Source organism: Suricata suricatta, chromosome 16 (genome assembly GCF_006229205.1).
Source record: "Suricata suricatta isolate VVHF042 chromosome 16, meerkat_22Aug2017_6uvM2_HiC, whole genome shotgun sequence".
Lineage (NCBI taxonomy): Eukaryota > Metazoa > Chordata > Mammalia > Carnivora > Herpestidae > Suricata > Suricata suricatta.
This window is the reverse complement of record NC_043715.1, coordinates 5,856,233-5,873,260: the sequence shown is the minus strand read 5'-3', so window position 1 is coordinate 5,873,260 and position 17,028 is coordinate 5,856,233. Positions and strand designations below refer to the sequence as shown.

General features: G+C 42.9%; 1 protein-coding gene and 1 long non-coding RNA gene across 4 annotated transcripts in view; one reads left to right on the top strand and one right to left on the bottom strand.

The window, feature by feature from the left end:
• Positions 1-862: 862 nt before the first annotated feature.
• LOC115279631 lies at positions 863-1,620 on the bottom strand. Of its 2 annotated transcripts, none has more exons than XR_003903543.1 (2): positions 1,491-1,620; positions 863-1,394 (listed from the first exon to the last, which is right to left on the bottom strand). It is a non-coding gene; the product is annotated as an uncharacterized LOC115279631 (long non-coding RNA). The 2 variants fall into 2 exon arrangements; XR_003903542.1 differs by having other exon boundaries at positions 863-1,270.
• Positions 1,621-13,084: 11,464 nt separating this feature from the next.
• Positions 13,085-17,028, top strand: part of HSD17B2 (hydroxysteroid 17-beta dehydrogenase 2) — an 84,594-nt gene continuing 80,650 nt past the window's right edge. The window contains exon 1 of one of the 2 annotated variants that reach the window (XM_029925232.1): positions 13,085-13,461. In XM_029925232.1, coding sequence (XP_029781092.1) covers positions 13,200-13,461 — 262 coding nt within the window. In that variant the 5' untranslated portion in view covers positions 13,085-13,199. The remainder of the gene's footprint in view (positions 13,462-17,028) is intronic. The other variant, XM_029925234.1, reaches the window with a different exon arrangement.

The window sequence follows — 17,028 nt, the reverse complement described above, 5'->3', positions numbered from 1 at the left end:
TCCAGGGTCTAAAACACCGCATTCCCCATACCACTCCCTCAAGTCCTGTGGAGTGAGGCAAAGCTGAGGGTAGGATGTGAAATGGATCAACGCCAGGGCACCACATGAACCACAGGACTTGGGAATGTGGAAGGAGAGAGAGACTGGGTCAAGGGCTGCCGCCTACCAGTGGGACGGCTCTGTGGAATGGCCACTTTTCTTTCACTAAGAAGCATCCGGTTTAACTAGGTGTACCCCGATTGAGTAAATCAAAACAGTTAATTTCAATACAATCGCAGTATTGTGAGTGTATTATTTTTGCTAAAATACTTTCATCTTATCAAGTGTTTTGCAACAACTCTGTGACAGATTTACCTCATTCAACTGATGGATGATATTTATCATACAATTGGCAAAGCCATGCCACCTTGCCAAATCCATCAGCCAGATCAAAGGATTTGAATCCTTTTTGACTTATATGTCCCAAATGATATTTAATGATTAGCTGTTAGAAAAAAAATATTTCATATTTCATTTTATTTATTCTAAAATGTGTATTATTTTTAGATTATTTATTTTGAGAGAGAGACACAGAGAGAAAGAGAGAGAGAAAGAGAGAGAGAGAGAGAGAGAGAGAGAGAGAGAGAGAGAGCAGGGTAGGGGCAGAGAGAAGAGACAGAGAATACCAAGCAGGCTCTGCACTGTTAGTCTGATGTGGGGCTTGAATTCATGATCATGAGATCATGAACTGAGCCAATATTAAGAGCCAGATGCTCAACCAACTGAGCACCCAGACACTTCTCATATTTCATTTTAAATAAATATATCAGCACCCTCATAATAATTATTTCACTTTTGGCAAATAGATTGACCAACTGTAGAATTTGTTATTGTTGACATGCATTTGTTAAGGGGAAAGAAAGTGGGGGCAGGGTACACTGAGTGGGAGACCTTTGAGCAAGAAAATACAGGAGGCCAGGGAATTAGGCAAGTGGACGAGAGTCTTCCAGGCCTAGGGCAAAGCTGGGACAATGCTCCAAGGCAGGAGTATGTTTGAGGAGTGACAAGGAGGCCCTTGTGACTAAAATGGAGTGAATGAGGAGATAGAAGTCAGAGATGTGGTCCAGGAGCTACAGGGCACAAAACATGTAGCTGTGGAGCCATTTAAGGATCTTGGCTTTGACTTTGACTCCAGGTGACATGGAGAGACCTTGGCAGGCTTGCAGCAGATGGGCGATGTGACAGGATTGAGGTTATCCAGTGATTTCTCTAGTGCTGGATTGATGATAGACTGGAAGGAGATGAGGGTGGAGTCAGAGGGATCTATTAGGAGGCGGTTGCTGCAATCCAGGTGAGAGGTGATGGCGGCTTGGACCGGGTTGGCAGCAGCGGAGTGGTCAGGTAGTGGGTCTATTCTGAAGGTAGGGCCAGCAAGATTCCTTGATGGATTGGATGTGGGTTGAACCAAAGAGCCGAGTCAAGGGGAGTCCAATGTGAGTATGCTCACCTACCAGAAGGGTGAGGCTTCCCTCGCTGAGATGCTGTGATCTGCTTCTGGTACCTGTGTGTTGGGAACAGGACCTGAGTGGGCCGTGAGCTGCTAACTCTGCGGGGTAGAGGGAGGAGAAGCTGATGGCAGTGTGACAGTAAGGGAAGGAGGAAGAGGAGGGGGTTAAAGAGTGGGAGAAGCTCAAGATTAGTAGAGTTCCTGTCACTGTTCTACACACTGTGAGGTCATGTTGGCCCCCATAACGGACTACCACAGACTGACTATCTTAAGCAACAGAAATGTGCTCTCTCATAGTTCTGGGGGTCAGAAGTCTGAAATCAAGGTGTGGGTGGGACCATGCTCCTTCTGAAGCCTTTAGCGGAGGATCCTTCTCTGTGTCTTCCAGCTTCTGGAGTCACCAGGCGTTCATTGGCTGTGGCCACATCACTCCAGTTTCTGCCTCCATCTTTACATGGGCTTCATCCCATATTTCCCTCTCTCTTGTTATCTTCTATCTCTTATAAGGATACCTGTCATTGGACTTAGCATCCATCCTAATCCAGAATCATCTAATCTAAAGATCTTGAGCTTCTTTTCATGAAGATGGTGCTGAGGGCAAAGAAGGAAGCCCCTGACCCTTCCAAATCAGAAGCCAAAGCACAGGCACAAAAAATTAGATCCCCGGGTCACTCACACTCCAACAGTCCAACACACTGGGTCTTTGAAGACAGCCCAAATATCTTCAAAAGAATGCCCCAGGGAAACAAGCTCACTGCTATGCCATCGTCAAGTTCCCCTGACTCCCGAGTCAACCTTGAAGAAAATAGAAGACAACAACACACTTGTGTTCATTGTGGATGTCGAGACCGCTAAGCCCCAGATCACATGGCTGTGTGTGACATGGCCAAGGTCAACACCCTGATCAGGCCCAATGGAGAGAAAAAGACGTATGTTACACTGGCCTCCAACGACAATGCTTTGGATGTTGCCAACAAAGATGGGATCATGTAAACTGAGTACGGCTGGTAAAATCTAAATATAATTTTTTTCATCATAAAAAAAAGAAAAAATAGGGAAAAATAAAATAAGGAAAAAATAAAGATTCTTAACTTAATTACATTGGCAAATACCCTTTTTTCTCTAATAACGTCACATTCACAAGTGCACAGTGTCAGAACATGGACGTATCTTTTTGGAGCCACTATTCACCCCACTACAGTGACGTACATGATTCCTCCACACCTCCTTCTCTCCCAGGCCCAATTCCCAGGTCATTAAAATTAGGAGGAACTTCAATACAGTTGACTTTACTGCTATACATTATGTTTTGCAAACAGGAAAGAGAAGTTGAATTTCAGACTGAGTCCAGAATGGTAGAGAGAAGCAGTGACTGACAAGACACAGAAGGAACTCTGGAAGGGTAGGTCCCTAAGATCTCGAAGAAACCTAGGCAAGACTTTAGGATCAGGAATTTGAGCCAATGTTATCTGGATCCCAATGTTTAGAAAGTTCTGGCTGATACCTGGGTTATCAGGACACAAAATATGATCACACTGTATATTCTCCTTTGTAACCTGCTCTCCTTGCTCAAAAAATATTGCAAACATTTTCCCAAGTCATTAAATATTCTTCAACAACATGATTTTTAATGGCCATATAGCAGTCCATCAAATGAAAGTACTGTAACTTATATAACAAATCCTTTATGGTTAGCCATTTAGGATGCTTCTATGTTTTACATATGATAAATAACACTGAAATGAACAACTTCCTCTATAAATCATCGTGCACATCTTTGATTATTTTCAAATGGGCTCATTTTAAATAACCATGAACAATTTTGCAATAGCAATTTCTGCTCATTGTTTTCTTTATGAACTAAAACTTTCCCTTCAGGCAAAAGACAAAAAATGGAAAAGAAGTTCCTGGAACATCTGGCTTATGGTGTAATTTACTTTTGGTATTCAGCTGTGCTCTGAAATTTTGAAATGCTGTCTTTCTAATAGACTTATCCTAGATTTAATCTCCCTTCTGGAGATACAGATGCAAGTGTGTTTCCTTCGTGAACTTGCAGCCTGGGAGCCATGACAACATGAGGGAAGCCATGCCAAACTGTACTTCGGTTGCCTTCAGCCCCTTCTTCTCAATTTGTAAGTCCCAAGAAGAAAGGGACAGAAGCTGAAAGAAAGAAGCTTTTGTTGAGACCAAGAAGTTTCTTGTGATAATGGCTGCCATTGAAAACTCTGATATGCCAGGGCTTTTACATATATTATCTTTATAACCAATATGAGGTACGAATTATTATCCCATTGTTGGTGAGAGACTGTGGCTCAGAGCAGAGAGGGCAGTTTACACAGTCAAATAAATAGCAGAGCTGCATTTCAGAACTTAGCTAATTCAAAGCTACCGTATTGTCTGTTAGTGAGACTCCTAGGTTTTTGAATTTTGAAAACTGGTAAGATTTCAGACCAAAACTTGGAGACACATATAGGCTTGCCAGCTTTTAATTTTGCCAAGTAGGGGCATCCAAACAGAAACAACAACTAAACTGTGACATCCTATCACTACCATTTCATTCCCTAAAAGGTATTTTAATGCCAAGAAGAGAGGAAAGCTATAATCTCTGAAGGTAATCCTTTAAATGGAATGAATCCAGCTTATGAGAATCAGTAGATTGTACTTATGGATGACCGTCAGCTCACAATGGACCAGTGAAAAGTGGCTACTATTAAGAATTGCATCCAGGAGCTCCTGAGTGGCCGCTGATTGAACGTCTGACTCTTGATTTTGGCTCAGGTCATGATCTCCCAGTTCATGAGACTGACCCTGAACCAGCTGTCAGCACAGAACCTGCGTGGGAGTATCTCTCTCCCTCTCTCTCTGCTTCTCCTCCATTCATGCTCTCACTCACTCTCTCTCTCAAAAATAATAAATAAACTTAAAAAAATAATTGCATCCAGAAGTCATGTTATCATCAGCGCCTTGACGGAATGGTGGCTCTGGCATGGCTGACTGCTATGGAAGGAGATCCAGCCCTTCCTTCTGCCGCAGGAAGAAGCTGGCAAACCACTCATTTAGTCATTGAGGGGCATTCATGCCATTATCCCCCTCTATTCAGGGTAGAATTTTCACACTTGTCCTTCCCAAGAGGGCAGAAAGGAAGTGCAGACAGAGACAGAGTCTGTACATCAATTTCAAGACATTTAAGGGAGAATAAGAAAGGAGAGAGATCTGGATACATGGGCAGAAAGATTTTTATACACGTTGACTCCTTAATGTATTTGTGAGCAGTAGAGCTGTATTAGGCGGCGAACTCTTGTCTGTAAATAAGTGGATAAGTCAAAGTAGATCTCAGGGATCTCTCAAGCTGGCTCTTTATGAGTGTTATTGTTTTGATACACAATGTATGGGAGGCAAAGACAATGGGTTAATGAGTGTAAGCTAATGTGTGTGTGTTTCACTTTTTCATTCTTGACACTGTTTTGCTCTTTGCTGTGGTTAGTGCTGAGAAGAGAAAGAAACGAATCCATAAACAAGATCAGAGATAAAATATCAGGATTTAGCATGCCACTTCCTGTCAACAGAATCTCTAACTTCGTCCTTAAGTCTCATGAGTGTGAAGTTCTATTGTCTCAAGAGCTGGGCCCTATCCCTTTCTCACTTTGGTTCCCAAAAGGCAATCCATTGCTTGCTTCCAATTAGTGAGAAAACTTTGACCATTCTCGGGTGCTCTCTGGAAAATGAGGACAATATGAGACGTTTCTCATAAAGTTAAATTTATTCAGTATAAGAGACCACATTTTATTCTGAGACTGTCCACTTTCCTTTAGTGTTAAAATATCTTTTCTTTTGTGGACGGTTGATAGTTGATTTTTAAGTGCATTTTCACTTCGCAAAGTTAAATAGTGGAGATTCAATGTGTACCTCTCTCCTTTGAAAAGATTGCACTGATCTATGGAGTACAAAAGTTGGGAAGTACTAATTTGGGCAATTTTATTATTTGGTTGCAGTCCAATTATTTAGTTACAGTCCCAGAAAATTATCAGCAAGAATCACATGAAAGATTTTTCAAGAAGATTACAGAGGAGGAGTTTTGCAGCACAGAAACTTCCAAACTTAAAGGTAGGATAACTCTCTCTATAATGCTAAAATTCAGATTTGGATTTTATCTACAGACACCTTTGATGTCATGTGCATATTCATGGATTAATTACTCTGAGAAGCACTTCTGAGCTCTGCAAGCCCTAAGCTCCCAATTTTTGCCTTTTTCAAAATGAGAAAGAAAATTTCTTCTGAAAACCACGGAGGAGAGGCGAATCGATTCTCATCGTGACTCTTATGAAAAGAATGGCTTGGGTAATCTTAGAAGAGGAAGAGACAGTTACTGGACCTAACATGGCTGATCAATAAAACAATATGTCAGATTAGAATTACTCTAAACACACTGAGTAAACACACTGAGTTTGGATTTCAGCAAGGGATTTGACAAGGTCAGTTTTGATATTATTGTTGGCAAGGTACAGAAATGTCAGATGATTAACATCAGCTTGAAAGAAGGTTTCCAGAGGTATGTTTCTGATACCTATATTGTAATTGTCAATTTACTGATCCCTCTCCCTGACTAGAATTTAGGTTCCTTTGTGAGGGCAGAAACCAAGTCATTTTATTCACTGTTGTGTTTTCAATGCTTTGAGCTGCACCTGGAATGCAAATATGTGGTGAATGAATGAATGAATATTTTATGAAGTGCCTTGCTTTAGCACTTATAAAGCTATGAGAAGATTCACTTAGATTCTTCCATGATGTGTTGCTAAGAGGAAGTGGACCCAATCTTAATAACATCAGATTTGACAGGGTTTCCTTTTTGATACAAATAAAATATCTTACAAGCACAGGGAAGGTTGAGCCTTACCAGGTTTTAAAAAGACTTAGGAACTTTGCTTCTGGTAATGGCTGATAAGATGATCAGGATCACTGTCTTCCTGAGAGTTTATCCAATAAAGCCAGATGAAATATAAAACATATCTCCTCAAAGGCATCAAAATACTGTAAGAAAACAAGTGCCAACCTGAAATCCTATGCTATTGAAGTGAAAATATCCTTCAAATATGATGAAATGAAAACATTTTCAGAAAAACAAAAGCAGAGATTTTATCACTAGCACCTAACCTAAAGAAAAATGATCTCAGGGGCAAGTGTAGACATATGGGAAGGAATGAGAAGCCACAAAAGAGTAACTTCTTTGTTGGAAAGTCTAGATTAATGTTGACTGTATAAAACAAATATAAAAACATCCTGTGGGATTCAACATATCTAGATAATTAATAAACATTTATGACAACTATACCATATACATGGAGATGGTGGGGAATGGTGTGCAAGGGTTCAAAGGTCAAGGGAGCAAAAATACCAACTCATGTTGGACTTTGAGAAATTATTTAAGTAACGGTTAAAAGAATCACAGAGTGCACAACTGTCAAGGCAATGAGGGGGGCCCGTGGAAGAATAACAAAGAATGATTAATTCAAAGGAAGTCTAAAAAGTAGGAAAAAAAAGTAATGTAGAATAGAAGGGACTAATAAAAGGCAAAGAGTAAAACAAAAGATTTCAAACTAAATATATCAATACTTATATTAAATGTAAAGGAACTAAGTTGTTTACTTAAAAGACAAAGATTGTTATACTGGAAAAGTAAAAAATGTATGCTAGTATGTGGTGCTTTGAAAAGACATATCTGAAATACAAGAATACAGCACAGTTGAAACTAGAGGAATAGGAAAGACCTAGCTGATATGCACGGGATGGTGGGACCAATCACTGAATATATATTCTAAGCACATGTGAACATTTATAGAAATCAACCGTGTGATGGGCCATAGAGTAAGACTCAAGGTATTTCAAAGGACTGAAATCACACATAATGCACTTTTCAACATGAGTAAAATGAAGCTAGAAAGTGCATTAAGATATCACTAAAATTTTCTATATGAAATTATTAAATACAATTCTAAATAACCCACATAACAAAGAACAAATCCAAGTGGAGATTATAAAATATTTTTCAGTCATCTAACTTGAATTACAATTTTTAAAAAGTAAAATAAAGAAAATGTTTCTCACTGAACAGTAATGCAAATAGTACATATCAAAGATGGGGGATGCAGCTCAGACATACTTAAAAATAGAGCCTGGGGTGCCTAGGTGGCTCAGTTGGCTGTGTCTGACTTTAGCTCAGGTCACGATCTCCTGGTTTGTGAGTTCGAGCCCCGCATCGAGCTCTGTGCTGTCGGCACAGAGCCTGCTTTGGATTCTCTGTTCCCCACTCTCTCTGCCTCTCTCTCTCATAAAAAATACACATTAAAATATACATATATATATAGTACGGCCTTAAATGCATGTTTAGAAAGAACAATGGTTTAAAAAATCATCCATCTAGAGATTAGAAAAAACTTGATAAAACCCTTCACAAGAGTATATCATGTGGCCAATAAATACATGAAAATGTTTTCAAAATTATTAGTCTTCAGAGAAAGGAAATTTAAAACTTAATTAGATCCAGCTGCAGACCTATCAGAATAGTTAAAATATTCTGATTATTAAATTAAGAATATTCTGATTAATGTGAAGAAGCCCAATCATACCAAACTTGAGGAAGGATGTGAAGCAACTGGCATTCTCACAGTCTACATGGAATTGGTGTGATTATTTTGAAAAAAAAAAAAGTGTCACTAAAGTTGAATTCATGCATATGCCATGGATTCCACAATTGCATTTCATTGAATGTACCCCAGAACAATGGGTACACATGTACCTCAAGAGATGTTTATAAGAATATTTACAGCAGTGCTAATCACGAGAGCCAGCAAAGTGAAAAACTCATTTGTCTATTAATATAGTGGAGAAATAAATAGAGGTATATTTATGCAAAGAAATGCTTTATAGCAGAGATAAGAAAATGTTTATGTAAAGAACAAGATAATAAATATTTTTGGCTTTTCGGGTCTTACAATCTCTTTCTCAACTATTCAACTTTGCCATGGTAGCAGGAAAACAGACACAGAAATAAGTAACTAAATCAGCATGGCTGTATTCCAATAAAACCTCATCTACCAAAACATGTTAATAGACCAGATTTGTCCCACAGGCTGTAATTGGCCAGCCCTGGATTCTGCAACGAAGATCACTCATTCGTATAACATGGATAAATCTATGTAGTGTTGAGTGACAGAGTGGATACTAATATTGCATGATTCTATTTATACAAGTTAAAAAGTAGGCAAAATGAAATTATACTGTTAAAAGTCAGGATAGTGGTTACTTTTAAGGAAGAGAAAAAGGATGGTAATTGGGAGAGAACATGACAGAGATTTCTGGGGGGTTGCTGACGATGCTCTCCCTCTTGACCAAGGGGCTGTTGTCATTATTTTTCATTCACTGGGATATATATTTATATATGTAATATACAAATATGTAATATACAAATATAAATTATATAATATAAATATGTCATATATTTATATACTATGGTTACTGTATATGCTATATATACGGCATGCGTATATATATGTATATACACGTGTATATGTATATGACCACATAAAACCACTATCTTCATAAATTTTTGTAAATCTATTCTAAAATAAAAAAGTTGTATGGCACCACAGATTCTAAAAAAGTGTTCATTCTAGGATTCTCAGCAATGTTTTGTTAGTTAGTTTGTTTGTTCAATTTGGCCCAGGCTGGGAAATTCTTTTTTGGGTAGGATATCTTGTCTTCAGAAGGTGCCTTCCAAAAGGCATCTCTGTCGGCAGAAGGAAGCAACATGTCGGCCTGTTGACATCATCAGCTAGCAGGAATATAACTTGTTGCAAATGACTCCCTCCCCCAGGAAAGCTAGGGACAAGCTTGGAAAAAAAAGAGAGAGAGAGAGAGAGAGACAGTTCCAAGCAAAGATGGCTTCAAGGGTAGCTCCAAAACAAAATGATGGGGACAAAAAGGAGGTACAAATCAGACGGAGGAAGCCAGATGGAGGAGGTTCTCATTCAGAGGCAGAACAGCCCTCAGATGGACTTAGAGCCCGAGGTCCTCTGTGTTCCCAGCTGGTAAAAAGCCTTCCTCTCCCCCCACCTTCCATCCCCACTAGTCACGGTTCCTGCAGGAGCCGCTCCCCAAGGTCAGGAACTGGATCCGTATTACTCACTGCTGAATTCCTCCACGGCTGGTACAGAATCTGCCACCTAGAACGCACTCTGTAAAGTTTTACTCCTTCTTTTATTCATTCAATGAATGTTGACTAAGTACATGCAAAGGGACAGGCACTAGCCTAGGCATTTGGTTCATAATGAATAAAAACCAAAAAACAGATTAGGCTCTTGCCCTCACGAAGTTCATGGTCTAGTAGGGGAGACAGAAGAATTTAAAAAATGTTTTAATGTTTGTTTATTTTTGAAAGAGAGAGAAGTGGGAGTGGGGAAGGGGCAGAGAGAGAAGGAGACACAGAATCCGAAGCAGGCTCCAGGCTCTGAGCTGTCAGCACAGAGCCCAACGCGGGACTCGAACTCAGGAACTGCAAGATCATGACCTGAGCCAAAGTCAGAGGCTTAACCAGTTGAGCCACCCAGGCGCCCCTGAGACAGAACAATTTTAAAAATAAACAGAGTAGGTTCAGAATTATGAATGGAGCTAATTGCAGGGGTGAATATGGCGGTGATAGAAGGTACTCGGGCTGGGAGCTGAGGAGGGACGTTTAAGCACACGTCTGCAGGATGGCACGGGGAGAGCTATGTGACAACTGGATGACGAAATAAATGAGTGAGAAGAAGCCTGGCAGGAAGTTCTCCTTCTGCCCAGGAGAAAAGGGCTAAGAGGCTGTGAGTGCGCCCAGCCAAGAGAAAAGTGGCTTTAGCGCCATGCGAAGTGCAAGATTCGGGTTTTCAACTTTTAAAAACAACCCTGGGGCTGGGTTCCCTTTCCTTAGGAGAGGAAGTAGAGCCTCACTCAGAGCTAGGAAGTGGCAGAGTTAGGATTTACAACTCACCCTCCTAATATGTGCACCCCCTGCCCTGTCAGAGGGCAAGGGACATCTTTACCTAGACTTCCCTGTCACGGCAGCTTTGTCTGGGAGCCCTAGACTGAGCAGCTGAGAAACCTTGGGGAACGCTGCCTGGAGAAGGTTTGCTTCATCTCCGGTGGGTGTGCACACGTCAGAAAATCCACCAGGGTGCCTGGTCCCAGCCCCGGGGTGGGAGCCACTGAGAAAGTGCGAAGGCGCCCAGCCAGGAGTTATCACCAGCCCCGCACCCTCACCTAGAAAACTATCTGACATCGGTGCTGGTCTGACTGAGTCCTCCTGGGCTGGGGAGGCGACAGGGCCCAGGGGAGCGGCCCACACCTGGGATGTGCACACAGCCGACAGGAGGGAGCGGGGTGTATGCAAAGAGGGAGACCTCAGGTCTAGCCAAGGGAATTCCAGATCCTCACCCGGACGCTCCTGGCCTGGAGCCAGCAGTGTTTCCCCACCTCAGAGGTCCATGTGGCTGGGCGGGCACACAAGAGGTGCCATGGCCCCACACAAGACCCTTTTAAGGGCTTTGTCATCACATATGGTAAGGTCCACACATTATTCCTTCCCTCCTGGTCCCCGTGTGCCTGGAGATAGCCCGGAGCCCAGGCAGGCTGTCTTTACAACTGGGCGGGCTGAGCCCGGCTCATCTGAGATCAGGGACAATTTTCCCAACTCCCTGTCCGAAATTCTCTCTACCTCTGTACATGATAGACTCATCCTGCCTTCCCCTTGCCGTACTCCTGGTCCCTCAGCACATGCTAACTTCAGCCATATTTGGGGACAAGTATATATTTCCTTGGGTACTTTATTCTATTCCTGAAATTCTTCCTTTCTTAATAAAGAGCCCGAACTGCCAGCATTTATGAGGTTCCTTCTGGTGTGCCAGGCAGGATGAGCTAAGTGCTTTTATCTTGATATTTCCATTATTTTATAGCTGAGAAGGGGCCTGCAGGGGTGGAGTCACCCACCCGACATTCTAGTTACTAAGTGACAGAGCTCAGGGTAGATTTGGAAACCGGTCATCTGACCTCCGAGTGAGCTATTTTCTTATCCCTCCAGATATGCCCACACCCAGCCTTTATCAGAATTCGGCGTGCTTCCGGCCAGGTGTCAGCACACAGAAGCCATGCCCTCAACCCAGCCCAGCAGTGGTGCCCTCTGGGGCTGTCCGCATTGTCGCTGGTGGTCCATAGGGTGTCAAGGCTGCGGAGAGCTGGCGCTGGAGCCAGCGAGTCACCGTGCGGTCACGGTGTGGTCGGGAGCCGCCGCGCTTGTAAAAGGAAAGTACTCCTTCCAGCTGCAATTTCCCTATTTGCAAATGAGCATGTAAATACCCACCCGAAGTGTTCCATAAAGTTCAAAGTGGAAACAGGGAGAGGCTAGTATATAACATGCTGATTGTCTTTTATTTTTGCCTAAAGCAGGCAGTTGAGTGGCTCAGAGCCGCTGAAACAAGGCTGCTTGGCACCACGGCTGTGTGACCTTGAGCAAGTCTCTTGACCTTCTATGCCTCAGTGTCCTCCCTTGTAAAATCACTACAAAACCAGAATCTACCTCTTAAGGCCATGGTATTCCAAGAAAACTGTGGACATTGACTGCTAAATCCCAATGCCTGGAGCAGAGCTCAATAAAGAGAATGAATAAATAGGTGAAGGAATGTGGCCCCTGGCACAAAAAGGTACCCTTAGATAGTGACCGTGGTAGTTGTATTGCCATTGTTATTTAAAAAAAATTTTTTTTAACTGTTTAATTTTGAGATAGAGAGAGACAGAGCACATGTAGGGGAGGGGCAGGCAAGGAGGGAGACACAGAATCTGAAGCAGGCTCTAGGCTATGAGCTGTCAGCACAGAGCCCGACGCGGGACTCGAACTCACGAACCACAAGATCATGACCTGAGCCGAAGTCGGATGCTTAACCAACTGAGCCACCCAACCACCCCTGTATTACCATTGTTGTTATTTCTGCCTGGCATACCTCCCCTCTGGCAAGACTGGCACACTTTTCATCTGCCAAGAATCTCTTCCTCTGTGTTTTATATTCCTCTCCATTCAACACTTCAGTCTGACAGTCTGACAGAGTGGGAGATGGATGGAAGAAATGCAAACGCAGGATAGCCTTTTCCTTCCAGATCCTCCAGACCTCTCTGGTTGCCTGCGTTCACACACACACACACACACACACACACAGACCCGAGTCAGAAAAAGAATTTGACAGACCGTCACTCCCCCAGCAGGGGAAGAGTTTTCCTGTGAGCTAAAGGTCTTCTTATTCACTGTTCGGATTGAATCCTGTCAATTATTATCCACCTGGTTATCTCTCCAGAGGTCATGAGAAGAAAAAAACCAAACGTGTGTGTGTTTGTTTGTTGTGGGTGAGTACGTCTACATGTCATGTGCTGTTTTCATGTGTCAGGTGTCGTTGGGGGAGCTGCGGAATGGGAAGATCTCTGGTATTTATAGGAAACTGCTCCTCGGGCTCAATGACCCACCAGGAAATACGTGCCTGTGTGAGTGTGCTTAATCCATGCTCATCCGAATCGTGCTGCGGGTTCTTTCTCCTCCTCCCTCCTTGCCTCTCTGTTCCTATAAACCAGGCTGCCTCCAGGCAGCCTTTGCCCACTCGTCTCACTGGTCCCGAGCACACAGAGGTGCTGGGCGTCTCTGAGAATGAGCACCTTTTCTGGCATGATGTGGCTGTGCCTGGCTGTCACCGCAGCGCTGGGAATAGTTCTTTGCAAACTCAAGAAGAGCCCAGGGCAGGTGGGGAGCAAGGTGGCCTGCCTGGTGGGCCTCTGGGGAGGGGCTTACCTGTTCAGCCCGTCCCTCTTCTGGGGCTTGATGCTCTTCCTCCTGTCCTGTCTCCTCATGTGTACTTACTTTTCTAGCCAGGAGTTTTTACCTGTGGATCAAAAGGCGGTGCTGATCACAGGTAAGCAGACGGTACTACAGTCTCACTCAAAAGCAGGGTCTGGCATTTGCCTTGCCTTTAGTGGCACTTTTTCAAATTAGGTTTCGAGATAAAATACTTGGCATGGAGTAAATGAAACGGCATCCCCAAGTATCTCTCACTACAGTATTTTGGTTTGCTTTTTTCACGAGATGCACTTGAACGGGCTGGTGGTAAGAGGGACTGGGAAGGTGAAGTGCGCCTAAGCTGTGACTTTGTTCGTTTCCCAGGCTAAATAGGGATACGCAGACCCATGGCTTCTCATGTGTTTTGTTGTGCCCAGGAAAGCTCTGTAGGTTTCTTTAGGCTTAAATGGAACTTTGCTCTGAGATTAATGTTTGGCTGCATCCTAGGCTTGGGCTCTTATTCCTTAGATGTGCAGCAGTGTCAGCCTCGCCTTGCACCGCACTGTATTTTGTTAAACATCGGAAGGACTCTTATCTAGGTTGGAAATTTTGCGGTTTGCCTGGCTGCTTTCAAGAAACTCATGTCTCATGTGAGGCTTTTGTCTTCAAATCTGTCATTAGACCGCTAATGTTTCTTAATTGGATCAAGTTGGCAGTGTGTCCGGAAGGCAGTAGCTTGTTAGTTCAGCTGCCAGCTTTTTTCTGCTTTTGTGTTTCTTTTTCCACTGCAAGTGTGAGGCCAAATTAGATTCCTCGGTGTTGTAAAACTGGTTTGTTCGGTTGTGAAGTTAGAACTTGGATAGGGCTTTAATTAGGATTAGCCACCGGTACCCTGTCCCAGAAAGTCCTGCCAGGACGAGGCATCTTTCCCGGGAGTTTATCGCCTCGAGGCTGGGATCCGGTGGGATGGAGGCAGATTTGGGGTGTGCATGCAAGTCAATCAGGGACCTTCTCAATCCACTGAGAAGTGGGCTCGAAGGTGACCTATCCATTTTGCCTTTTACATTAACCCAAGAATGAAATTCTCTCTTAAAATAAGATGCAAGTTGCCATGTGTTGGAGTTTTGGAGTGCTATGGAAAAGAAGCTTCTTCAATGGAAAACACACACACACACACACACCAGATGAAAGGTAGAAAATACAGTTGGTCAACGGGATGTTTATCTACATGAATGTGTGCTATCCCCTGAAATTATGCGTCTGAAAGACTCGGTGGGTTTTCCACTTTTTCACTTGAATTTGCAGGATCAGCTGGGTGAAAAGCTGTTGTCACAGTCTAATATCCTCTGTTCTATGCGTAGTGACAAGCACCGATGGTCTTCAGAATGATCCCAGGTTTGCATTTATGGTACTTTCCCAGTCGTGTGAAAGAAGACAGAACAATGAAGCATGTTTAAAAAAAAAATAACAGTGATGCTGTAGTTGGTGCTAATGGGACATGATCTCTTGGAGGTCTAAATATTCCTGGAAAATCCATTTCAGGAAGCAGCACTTCTCAGGCTGATAAATAAAAATACTAAATCTTAGGGACTCTGGCAAGCTTCAGGGTAACTGAGAAAACAGGACTTCTCTCTTGCTTATTTATCTTATGAATATTCTTTATCCTCTGCTTTTGAAATGCACAAGATACACACCCAAGTCAGTTAGTTAGCCTACATCAGCCATTGAAATGTCCTGACTTGCGTTTCATGCGTGTAAAATGACTGATTCAATTAGGAACTCAAGCCCAGTGACTAATTCTCCCATGAAATGCTTAGCGATTAGAAAGCTTAGGATTAAGAAAGGAGCTGCATCCATTTAAGGGTGACTGAAATGTCCCCTTAAAATTCTTTGTCCTTTTCATGAGGAATGCGATCGGTTAGTTCAGGTTGGCTTGTGTTGTAACTTGGTGCGCATTTAGTGCGGTGGGGGAAGCGTTGGAAGAAATGTGGCGGTGTAAATCAAAAGCCACACATTTTATCACTTTATCTGATAATTCAAGATCTGGAAATTTCTCTTAAAGAAATAATCTGAAATATGGAAAAAGGGAAGATGCCAAACAAAAGGCCATACTTAGGAGGTTTATAATCGGAAATATTAAAGGCAATAAGAATAGTGACAGATTATAGTCTGTCCCCCGGGTGTCACAGTGGACGAGCATTAAAGATGAAAACCACAGGACCGTGTCACAAAATGGAAAACAAGGCTAGCGGGAGACCAGGGGATCCAGGTGGTTGAATACATCTGCACCCATGTCACGGGGATAGGGAAACACTGGAAGGAAACTGCGAATGGCAGAATTCAAGCACTTGGATTTATTTTCCCCCTAGAATTTTTCCAGTGCAGCCATATTCCTCATATAATGAAAATATTTTAAGAAGAGAGCATGTTAAAAAGATGAAGTCTATTTTAGCATATTATGGACCCCGAGATAAGAAAATTACAAGGACAAGTTCAAATAAATAACGTTTTTCTTTGAGTCCCTTATTTCATTTGCTAAAACATTCATGTCTTTTGTTTCAGTGACATATAATTATAGTAAGAAGAAACAAGCAAGCATAGAGTTTTTGAAATGTCGTATTTTGTCTTCAAGGCATCATAAACCACAGTGGCCATTCAATTTTTTAAATGGCGGTGAAATTCGTGAAGAGCAGCCCTATAGGACTCTAATAGCATCTCCGTCACAGTACAGTGGGGAAAATGTTGAAGTCTGACGGGCTTGGATTCGAATCTAGCTTGCCTTCCACTGTGTTCTCCAGAAGCAGGACTTGAGATGAGGATCTAAGTGAAAGGGCTTTATTGGGAAGGTTTTCAAGGAACATTGGTCCTGGAGTGTGGAAAATGGGCAGGGAAGGGGAGGAAGCTAGGCCGGAGTGCAGCCTCAAGGGAGGTTGGCTGAGGGTCATATTGGCTTAGTCACCTGGGCTGATCTGGAGGCAGTGGGATCATACACAAGAGCCGTCCCCATTGGGGGCCACGGAACTATAGTCCCAATGCCCTCACACCTGTCAGTCATTAGTTAAGGGCTGTCACCCCTGTCTCCAAGGTGGGGAGGAGGGGAGGCTTAAATCCCCACCATGTGTGGCTTTCCGTGGCCACCCACGGGCAAAGTGAGCTCTAGTATCTGGGGGCAGCCCTGGGACAAAATGCTGGCTGTTGAGAGTGAAGTGATCCATGGATTAGAGCAAACAAAAATGGCCAAGGGATCTGGAGCCGTGTGACATTAACTGTTACATAGCTCTTGGTAGCTGCGTGACCATTGGTAGCCAGCTTTGGGCTTTTGAATTTCTGTTTTCTCCTCTGTAGACTGGAAATGACAGTATACACACACACACACACACACACACACACACACTTATAGATGGCATTAGTGGATTGGAGAGAGAGGGAGAAGGAAAGAGGGAGGGAGGAGGGAAGTGATTTTGTGTATTGGGTGTTGAGGAGAAGGTTGAAGTGTGAGGTTAGGTAGAACAAGAGAGATTAAAAAGAAAAAAGGAAAAGACTGACAATGAAATGGAGAGAAGAAATGTTCACTTACTTCTTCAATAACGATGAAGCAAGTGTTCAGAATGTGCTGCGTATTGTCCAGAAGCAATGGGGGGACAATAAAGACCATGCAACTCTCCTGTTGCCGAGTGATGGGATCAAAGTTCCCAGTTTCCTT